The sequence below is a fragment of the Fragaria vesca genome, linkage group LG5, assembly GCF_000184155.1.
Source record: "Fragaria vesca subsp. vesca linkage group LG5, FraVesHawaii_1.0, whole genome shotgun sequence".
Lineage (NCBI taxonomy): Eukaryota > Viridiplantae > Streptophyta > Magnoliopsida > Rosales > Rosaceae > Fragaria > Fragaria vesca.
In genome coordinates, this window is record NC_020495.1 from 22,870,734 (window position 1) to 22,881,308 (window position 10,575).

The following is a 10,575-nucleotide window of genomic DNA, read 5'->3' on the forward strand; positions in this document are numbered from 1 at the left end:
AACAAAAAAAAANAAAAAAAAAAAAGGTACCCCATCACTTAAATATTCTGTTCATATCCATAAATGGCCAAAGTCATAGTCCTTGTTCCACAGACCCCATGATATCGCAGAAGACTGATAAGAGACAAATACCTAGTCATATCCTACTTAAACCTGTCTGTCACTATCCGCAACGAACCTATCTCATGCACTTAGAAAAGGTCCTGTCAGAGACCCTTTAGTCAAAAACAACTATATTCCAATTCCCAAGAATGGATTAAATGAATTTCCTTTACTCCTCTTCACATACATTGTATATAAACCTCCCCCAAATACAATCCCATAACTCATTTCACTCTTCTGCTCACCTTGTCTTGGTGTTTGTGGGCTGCTTTCAGTTTCTGGGTCTTCACTGTTACCTTGGTTTGAAGCAGCCATGAATGCTCTTGCAGCCACCAACCGCAATTTTCGCCATGCAGCTCGCATTCTTGGGCTAGATGAGAAGCTTGAGAAGAGTCTTTTGATTCCCTTTAGAGAAATCAAAGTATATATCTTTAATCATCTCATCTGCATAAAGTTTTGATCTTCTTCTTTTTTGGGGGTTTTTATATGATTTTGGCTTTGCAGGTTGAGTGTACTATTCCAAAAGATGATGGTACTCTTGTTTCCTATGTGGGATTTAGAGTCCAACATGACAATGCTCGTGGCCCGATGAAAGGAGGAATCCGTTACCATCCTGAGGTTATAGTTCTTCTTTTATCTTTCTTTTTCATGTTCTTGGTATTGTGTGTTAGTGTTGAAATCTGACATGAATAAAGCTAAGAACTTTTACTGTTGGACTTGATTTTGACTGTTTTATAAGTGGATTCAGATTGTCTGAGTTTATGTATGGGAATATTAAGGTGGGATGGGAATGCCTATGTCTGTCTATATATGGATTCTTGTTTTGATTGCATGTTTTGATTGCAGATCAAATTTATTGATGTAATGCTTGTGATCTGATCGATCTTTATGGTGCCATACCCCTTGGTTGAAATTGGTATTTTGGTTCAATAGATTGTTATGCCAGACCCTTGTTTTTCTGAATTGTTTGATGGGTATATCAATGTGGCTTGGTAGCTATATTAAACTCGGTCGATTTTCTGGTCAGGGAGGTTAGCTTCCCTCTTAAGATTGGAGAACATTCAAGGGAAAATATATTCGCTTCAGTTTAACTCCATTCGAGATACTTATCAAACGGGGGAATTTAGGTTGCTTATTGTTGAACAATTAAAAATTATTTTATCCAGATTACTATTGGTTCCCTTTTCTGAGAAGTGCAAAACGACAATGTTTAATCTGCGATATTGATTTAATATAGGTGAGCAATGATTAATTGCTTTGGTGCCATACGTAACGGTGTTAACTGTGTTTACCGAATGTGAAATCCAAACTTCTTTCTGTCTTATGCATGTTGCAAGGTCAATCTAGTACGCTTAGGTTGTCGTCTTCTGAATTTCTCAAGTGTTATAATTAAAGTTGTTGTTTTCTGCTTCTCTGTTTCCACTTTATTTGCTCTGATTGATGCCTTGTTTCCGTTATTGATCAAGCAACAATATCGTGGTAAACCATGTTGATAATGAACTCCACATATCTGAGCAATCTATTAGTTGCATTAACTGCTGCATTCAATTATAAACATGAATTACAACATCATGCAGTGCTGCTAGCTGCTAAAAGCTAGAAATCTGATCTGTTTGTTTAGAGATTTTCTGTATATGGCTTCAAACTCATACATACGAGCAGAATTTCTTTTATAAGTTCAACTAGCTATAAGTATTCTAGACATTGCATTAAAATAAATAGAGTTGATACTTTCAGCATCTAGTTTTTCATGCATATGATGATCACTGCATAAACCATATTTTTCCTACAGAATTTCTATTTCGCTTGCTAATTTTTCCTTCATTTCTATATTCTGAATCTCTGAGCACTGAAAAGTCTATATTCGAAGAAATTTTTATTTTGTGCTCCCATGTGGCCCAATGTGGTGATCTTTGGATCACTGAGCTGGCATGATTTCCCTTATGTCGTGTCTGGAAAAGATTGTATGTACAGTGCCTGTAATCCATATATTCATTGATTTCGTTCCAGTACTAAACTATGAAATTGAAATGGTGCAAGGTTGACCCGGATGAAGTGAATGCTCTAGCTCAGTTAATGACATGGAAGACAGCTGTGGCAAATATTCCTTATGGGGGAGCTAAGGGTGGGATTGGCTGCAACCCAAGGGACCTGAGTATCAGTGAGTTAGAACGTTTGACTCGTGTTTTTACTCAGAGGATACATGATCTCATTGGAATTCACAGGGATGTTCCTGCCCCTGACATGGGAACAAACGCCCAGGTACATTTTTAGCAGTCACACTGGATTGAGACTGGACTTCTTTTGGTTTTAAAGGATGACTTTATGTGACTGTACACCATCCTAATCCTTTATGTGTACAGACTATGGCTTGGATTCTTGATGAGTACTCAAAGTTTCATGGGCATTCACCTGCAGTTGTGACAGGAAAACCTATTGTAAGTATATCGCACCACAAGAGACTGAAGAATTCTTATTCCAAGTGAAACTATAATTTTATTTCTTCTATTCGTGTTGCCAATTAGGATCTTGGGGGTTCACTTGGAAGGGAGTCTGCAACTGGACTTGGAGTGGTTTTTGCGACAGAAGCTGTACTTGCTGAGTATGGGAAGTCAATTTCAGGCTTGAAGTTTGTTATACAGGTATATCTTAACTCACAAGTCACAATAACAATCTTCTTTTTCATGGGTTTATGTGTTATGACTTGAAAATGCCTTCCTCATCTGACCAATTAGTACATCGTTCTGCAATCTCATTGATACATCTTAGGGTTTTGGAAATGTGGGCTCATGGGCAGCCAAGTTGATTCATGATAGAGGGGGTCATATCGTTGCTGTTAGTGACATCAGTGGTGCAATTAGGAATACAAGTGGAATTGATATCCCAGCTCTACTGAAACACAAAGAGAGCAATGCGAATATGAAAGAATTCCAAGGTGCCGAGTCTATGGACCCAAATGACTTGCTTCTTCACGAATGTGATGTTCTCATTCCCTGTGCCTTGGGAGGGGTTATTAACAAGTGAGTATTCTGCTTCACTAAGAATATATGAAACTATATGTTCATTATTCCCTGAAATTTTCCTGTTGTTGATCATAGTTTCTTATATTTTTTATTGAAGGGACAATGCTGCAGATATTGAGGCAAAGTTCATTATAGAGGCTGCCAACCATCCCACTGACCCTGAAGCCGATGAGGTAATATGCCTCTGCATTTGACTTAGTTATATAGGAACTGGTTGCTTAGTTACATAATATAGTTCTTCTTCCGCAGATATTGTGCAAGAAAGGAGTTGTTATTCTCCCTGACATATATGCCAATGCTGGTGGTGTGACTGTGAGCTACTTTGAATGGGTTCAGGTATGATTAATGCCTAAGAATGTATTTAGGCAGTTAAACTTCAATGGATGTGTTCGTATCAGCCATATGTATCAATATGTTCTTCTGCAGAATATTCAAGGCTTTATGTGGGAAGAAGAGAAAGTAAACTGTGAGCTTAAAAGGTACATGAAGAAAGCTTTTGTTGACATCAAGAGTATGTGTCAAGCTCATGACTGCAACTTGCGAATGGGAGCTTTTACCCTTGGGGTGAACCGGGTTGCACGCGCTACCCTTTTGAGGGGCTGGGAAGCATGAGCTAGCTATCTTCATTCGCTACTCCTGTTGGCTTATCAGCTGCTTCTCCTTATCATTAGAAAGAAGTAAAAGAACTTGTTTGTTTTTCAGTCAATGTGAAATTAATGGCCGTATGAGCTTTTCATTTCAACATCCGAATTTGCAAAAAGCATACTAGAGATGAACACCTGAGGCTTAAGGCCAATAGTAGTTGGTTAATTTGCTTTCCAAATTCTTTCTGAGCTCCTTTAAACTCGTATTCACTCATTTGCTGATCACAGTCTCTCAGAACACCCTTGGCAATAATCCTATGATTCCTATATTCTGATTCTGAACCATGAGCATTGAGCTTGCTTGTACTTGTAGTCTTGTAGCTGCCGCTGATGATGCGTAAGGCTAAAAAGGCCTAAGGTTTTTGGAGTCCTCCACATTTTCGATGTATCACTCTCTCGGAATAGAGGATTCTGTAGTACTGAACATCATCCTGTTATAGGTTTCGTGGGTCAATTTCCTATCCATTATTCTGCTCTAGTAAGCTTCTAAATTACAGGATCCCCTCTGGTTAACCACATTTCCTACAAGTGACCTATGTACCACAACATTTAAAGCGACTTTGTCTTTCATGCACACAATTGACCTGCTTTGGTTAACAAGCTTCCGCTCTATAGGTCTCAACTTATGCATCATTCTACTTCTGTAAGAGAAAACTTATAAACATCATTCCATTCTTAGTTACTGAGGTGATCAGTGTGTGTGTGTGTGTGTGTAATTTGTTTTTGGTAAATCAGGGCATGTTTGAGGCCCTCAGGTTCCCGACAAGATTTAAACCAATTGAAGGACCATCAGAGATGGAGCATATAGACGATAAAGCTTGTGATGAAGAAAGTACTTTCAGGGCTTTACTAGCTTTTTATGGAAATTGTGTTCATACGTTAGGTAAACTTCCAGCTTCGGCTTACCTCACAACCTCAAGTACATAGATGATATCATCTTAAAGCAATAATTCTGTGTGGAAACACCGCTCCCACGTTTAAATCTTGTTAACAATTCACACTATGGTTCACAACCGGTCATACAAAACACATAATCAAGGAATAGTTTGTGAACTTGTAAAGTTTCAGTGCTTTTTCTAGTCGATAAATGTAGAAGGGATGATGAAAGCTAAGATAACCCTATCAAAAGACATGAGATAAAGATCCACAGAAAATTTCAAGAGTAATCTGTCATTGTAAACACACATTTACTAATAATTTATGAGTACAATGGTCGAGAATACAATTTTCATCCGCCAGTAGCACATAAAAGCTACAGTAACAAAAGGAAGACGGAAGAAAGCTGCTCAAGTTCGAAAGGCAAACTCAAGACTACTACTTCTTGGTGCCAGGAGTCTCATCCTGCCAGGTTGCTTGCCATTGCTTGTCGTAAAACGTTGTCTCCTCAAGCAGCTTCTTTAGTTTTGCAACATCCTCATTCTTGCGGATCAGAAGCACTCCCGCCACAGCTACAAACAGTAATGTTTTGCAGATGAAATTGCCCATTTGATCAACTAGGCCTACTCCAGTCAAGCTATCAACCAGATAAGCACTGAAGAAACCTACCATAGCAGCTCGACCTGCATATAACTCGTAAAAGAACACATAACCCATTACTTTGAGGCACATTGTGTTCTCCGTGTTTTACATTTTATTGAACATAAGTGGATCTGAACATACCATTGAGTAGCTCAGCTTCAGGTAAATGGTATCTCTTTACCCATGCCCACCAAGGTACGATCGAGGTGTCGAAAAGTACAGGGTTATCATTACTGGACGATTCTGGGTTATCCTGGAGCCATTTTCTTCTCCTAGCCTCTGAAAGTTTTTATGAAAGGTTGAGCATAACAGGAAGGATAAAGTTAGCATAACAGGTTATTTATCAACGAGACAATAAATAGAATCACAAACACACCTCTTTGTAATAAGTTTTACAAGAAGCTGCATGAAATCATTTAGCGAAACACAAGAATGCACGATGCTTTCCCTTTTGACTCTTATTCTATTTCAAGCAGCACCTGATACTCTAGTAGGTAAAGCAAATAGAACCAACAAGTGAACTAGAATCACAACTTGCTCAATCTTCACTCGCATGAAAATTGAAATCATGAGAATACAATGTCATGTGCAAATTCTCAACAGAGTACAACACCTTTATCTTAGGTGACAATTCCTTCTGCTTGAATACAGTTACACTCGAGAATAAGGGAAGGACAATCCCAGCATAAGAAATCAAAGCAGAATCAAGTTTGAGGATCAAACTAGTAAGGCCTACACACAGCCACCTTGGATCCTAGGCAACTCAAATCCAATTCTCAACATCTAAATGTCAAAACTTTAGGGGAAAACCATGTCTTTATTGCTCTGATATCAAGTATCAACATGCACACTTACAAACCAAATCAAAACCATTTGGGTCTTTCACTCAGCACCCATAAACCTCAACTACCATTCAATGTTCCTTACCAACTAAACAAACACAGAAACAGAACCTCAAACAGTTGCATCATGTTCAATCAAAGCAGTAAGAAACAACCAATCAAAGACCAAAAAGAGAGACACCCAGAACACTCACCAGCATCAATAACAGCATCCCAGTCAGTCTTGCCACTCTTCTCAAACTGCTTCAAGTCCCAAGTCCCATTGACCCATCTGGAGTCCTCAAACAAGTTGACCACCTTCACCTCCTCAGCTGCTCCAGCTGACCCATTAGAGCTCTCACTCTTCACCACAACCGGCTCAGCCACCTTGGGCTCTGGCTCCACAGCTATGGCAGCAGCAGCTCCAGCACCATTTTCAGCTGAGGCTCTGGTGGTGAAGGGGAGAGTGGCCTTGTTGGGTCTGAGAGAGAGACAAGGCTTGAGGGTGAAATGGGGTTTTGGGTACGAGGAGGAGGAGGAGGGAGGGAGGGGGGAGAGGAGTAGGGAGATGGGTTGAAGGAGAAAACAAGGCCATGGAAATGGACATTTGGGTTGTGATTGGAAAGAGCAAAGAGGGGAGAGTGAGGAGAGTTTCAATCAGAACATGGCCAGTTACTCTCAGTTTCTTTGGCTATCCTCCCTCCTCTCAGTCCTCACCCAAATTGGATTGTTGCTCTGTTTTTGTACTATGTTGCTCTAGTTATTAATTTAGTAAGTCGAGTGTATTTTATTTGTGATACAATTCAGGTGCGGGTGGTTGTATGATAATACCATGGATATGCGTCTTCAAGGCTTTTAGACTACGGTCCTTCACTAGCCAGTCCAAAGACTAACGTCGGTGGGTATTAGCATAAGTCACCAAATCCGTGGTCGAATCAGCAAGAATTTTTAGGTGTGTTAAAAGTGAAATTTTGATAAATGACCATTTTTGGTTCCAAGTTGATTTATAACCTTATTTTTTGATTTAGTTGAAAAATAACATTTTAGCAGAATAAAAAGTCATTAAGACCCTTATTAAACTCTCATATTATCTGCCTATATATCTTTGAAAAAATTGAAAGCATGTTGTCAAACGTGGGAATCAAAGGTTATGGACAAACCCAGAAACCCAAAATGGACTTTGACAAAATTGCCAAAATTGTATAATCAAAGGTTATATAAGGGTTAGGGTATAGGATATATAGTTAGGGTATAGGGTTTAAGATTTAAAATATCAACAAGAAACCCAAAATGGACTTTGACAAAATTGCCAAAATTGTTTTTCATCATGAAATTCAACATGTCAAAATTTAAATGGAATGGAGAACCACGTTATACTGCCACATGGTCCTTCGGGAGCATTGAAAAATTCCTCTGGGGTTCACCCCTTAATTGGCTTCAACAAACAAAAGAAGCAACCAATCATACTTGCATTGTGCTGCGATCATACTTGCAAATAAATTAAACTTGTAATATTCAATTTCAATCTTGAAGGACCCTTAAATCCTAAATCTTCAAAAAATAAATTCAAAATCTATGATTGTACTTTTATTTGATTAGTAAATTATAATTCAATTCTAGAAAAGAAAATCAAAGAGATTAGCGATGTACTTGCCTTGAACAAGAAGGTTTTCGATAATGTTCCAAATCAATAAGAGAGCTTAAGTTTTAAATCATAAAAGAAGTTGGGTTGTTGTTTGTAGAAAAATAAAGAACGAGAGAAAAGAATCGCAAGAGGTAAATAGTTTAGTAAGGGTCTTAATGTCTTTTTATCCTGCTAAAAGGTTATTTTTCAACTAAATGAGAAAATAAGGTTATAAATCAACTTGGAGACCAAAACATGGTCATTTATCAAAATTTCTCTGTGTTAAACGTTTTTAGGGTCAAAACTTGTCGATATCAGTGACGGATCTAGGATGTATATTTCATCTAGGCTAATTGGAGTAGCCAAAACAAATTTTTTTTTTTGCACCATAGTTACCAAGATTTTGAATTTTGATCAAAATTATACTTAAAAAACATCATGAGATAAGAAAATTGGGGAAGAAAATAAGAAGGAAAATAAGAAAAACATATAGAAAATAGGACAAATTTGTAAGAAAAAAAAACAAGAGAAAACATAACAAAGAAGAAAATGAAAAGCACAAAGGAAAAACAAAGAAGAGAAGAAAAAAATGAAGATGGACAGGGGGAAAACAAAGAACAAAAGAACAAAAATGAAGATGGACAGGGAGTTCAACAAGAGTCGAACCCGGATCAACCACTTTCTGGGCAAATGAAAGGACCAACATAACTACATGGTAGATTAACGAGGGAAATTTTGTCTAGGCTTAAGCCTATAAAGCCTTCTACCTAGATCCGCCACTGGTCTACATTAATGGAAGTTAAATTGCAATATGGTTTTAGTGATAAAGAGAATGAAAGATTCTAATATGACCGGTCGGTACAAATTTGTCTTGAGCTATTGCATTAATCTTTAAGTGATAATAACCTATCAATGCTATCATTCTCAAGTGATAAGTTGGCATCGGGAGATCACGTATTTCTTTACATAAAAATTGGTGCAGAGATGTCAAAACTATGAACTGGTTTTTTATGCTTCTAACTACGATTTGAGTTTAGGCAATGACTGTTTTCATTGTTGGGTTTCACGCAATGGATTGGTCAACAAGATACGATATCGAGAATGCAACTATAATAGGGAAAAATAAACACATGCACATAACAACACAAAATTTAACGTCGTTCCTTCACTCTTTGAGGTACATCCACGGGGCGTGATCCGATCTTTCTTTATTATTGAGAATAATGAGAACTAAATACAAGGTGTTTCACTCAAGTTTATAACCCAAACCCGAACCCTTGTACACCCCTCTCAACTCACACTCTCAATACCTAATAAAGCTAACTCTCTTACAACACTTGACAAAGAATGAAATTCTCTCTAAATAAGAGACTACACAACTCAGATGCCAAATCCTTCTCTCTCAACATGCAAAAATCATGCAAACATGAAAAGCAAAGTCTAGCTTTTCCATCTTTTCCGTTCAATGTTTCTACACCAATAGTCTCAAACTATTACCAATAATTCTCAACTATTGAGTTCTATGCATGCATGTTCTCACTCATTCTCTATGCATTCCCACAACAATAGTGCATGGATGTAGACTAGCTTGTTCACTTTCTTCAAATATGGCTGCACCTCCCTAGCTATATCTAATTTCATAGCACAATAAATGACTAACTCCTCGTGCATTTACCTTGTGCATATTGCAGCCAATTTCTTTCATTCAAACAATACTGCACCTACTAGCAAACATAGCATTAATTTGAGCCACATCTCAACATCCACCTTGGCGAAAACTTAATGACATCAACCTGAAACATCAGTTACTGCATCTGTATTTAGATGCTCATCCCCATGCTAGGATGCTCCATTAACCTTAACAAGAAAGAATTTCGGCCAAGTTCTCCTCAAACTTGACCCTTGGGATCGAATTCTTCAAATATAACATGCCTTGCGCAACCATAAGCATATTATCACTAAAAACTTTGTCAAATTGTAAAGACTTACCCACATCATTCTCGGAACCTGGTTTGACATCACCATAAGCAACCTTCTCTAACAGCCCACTAGCCACCGGTTGATTAACGAAAGTCATCTCCTCATCACAATTGAGGATAAAGCGCTCTTGACTTTCCATAGCATCACCAACATGGCCAACTGCTCGCCTCGAACTCACCTTCATGGCACTATAATGAGCTACCTTATTGCCATCAGGATTCCCACGAGCCAACGTCATACTTGTCCTTATGGGTCTGCCTCCCTGTAAGGATTGCTGCAATTTTGGTTGCTATCTAAAGGTGGTTTTCTTTCCCCTCGATTGTGTAGCTCCCTCACAATACTTTTGGGAAATAAGATCGCCATTATTCTCACTAACTTGCAAGGCACGCCTGCTCAACTTCCTTCTAAGACCCATATGTGAATTTTGCCTCCATGTAGAATACTTCGTAATAGCTTCACCTGTTGTTGTATTCCCTTGCAATAGGTAAATATTGTTTACCTTATTTCCACGCAACACCACACATGAACCCATCATGACCTTCAAAACTCTACCTTTTGTCACAATCTTGTAACCTTTGGAGTCGAGTGCACCAACTGATATGAGATTCCACCTTAAATTGGGTACATATCTGACATCTCCAAAAATTTTCACCAAACCATCATGTGTCTTGATCTTTACTGCTCTAATGCCTTCCACCTTGAAAGATTTTCCTTCCACAGTAAAAATAGTACCATTGTTCACCTTTTTATAATTGATAAACATATCCCTATTGGGACACACATGAAAGGAACAACCAAAATCGAGGACCCAATCATTATCAAACAATATACCAGAATGAGAGGTTGCCATGATAACACAATCA

At 38.2% G+C, this 10,575-nt stretch overlaps 2 protein-coding genes across 2 annotated transcripts; one reads left to right on the plus strand and one right to left on the minus strand.

Annotated features, from left to right (window-relative positions):
• The first annotated feature begins 258 nt into the window (after nucleotides 1-258).
• LOC101311000 (glutamate dehydrogenase 2-like) lies at nucleotides 259-4,051 on the plus strand. Its single transcript, XM_004300281.1, has 9 exons — nucleotides 259-523; nucleotides 607-720; nucleotides 2,143-2,364; nucleotides 2,466-2,540; nucleotides 2,628-2,744; nucleotides 2,872-3,122; nucleotides 3,223-3,298; nucleotides 3,375-3,461; nucleotides 3,552-4,051. The coding sequence occupies exons 1-9, from the start codon at nucleotides 416-418 to the stop codon at nucleotides 3,735-3,737; spliced, it is 1,236 nt and encodes a 411-aa protein (XP_004300329.1). The 5' UTR covers nucleotides 259-415; the 3' UTR covers nucleotides 3,738-4,051.
• A 687-nt stretch (nucleotides 4,052-4,738) lies between these two features.
• LOC101298138 lies at nucleotides 4,739-9,950 on the minus strand. The gene is made up of 4 exons (XM_004301683.1): nucleotides 9,722-9,950; nucleotides 6,324-6,767; nucleotides 5,429-5,566; nucleotides 4,739-5,328 (listed from the first exon to the last, which is right to left on the minus strand). The coding sequence occupies exons 1-4, from the start codon at nucleotides 9,948-9,950 to the stop codon at nucleotides 5,084-5,086; spliced, it is 1,056 nt and encodes a 351-aa protein (XP_004301731.1). The 3' UTR covers nucleotides 4,739-5,083.
• Between the last annotated feature and the right edge of the window lie 625 nt (nucleotides 9,951-10,575).

Bases quoted from the DNA above. Each gene is read 5' to 3' on its own strand.
- LOC101298138 (XM_004301683.1), bottom strand. From the start codon at position 9,950: ATGACGTTGGCTCGTGGGAATCCTGATGGCAATAAGGTAGCTCATTAT. The intron at 5,567-6,323 runs GTGAGTGTTCTG...AAAAACTTTCAG, and splicing joins GGATGCTGTTATTGATGCTG to AGGCTAGGAGAAGAAAATGG. The intron at 5,329-5,428 runs GTATGTTCAGAT...AGTTATATGCAG, and splicing joins TGAAGCTGAGCTACTCAATG to GTCGAGCTGCTATGGTAGGT.
- LOC101311000 (XM_004300281.1), top strand. From the start codon at position 416: ATGAATGCTCTTGCAGCCACCAACCGCAATTTTCGCCATGCAGCTCGC. The intron at 721-2,142 runs GTTATAGTTCTT...AAATGGTGCAAG, and splicing joins GAATCCGTTACCATCCTGAG to GTTGACCCGGATGAAGTGAA. The intron at 3,299-3,374 runs GTAATATGCCTC...CTTCTTCCGCAG, and splicing joins CTGACCCTGAAGCCGATGAG to ATATTGTGCAAGAAAGGAGT.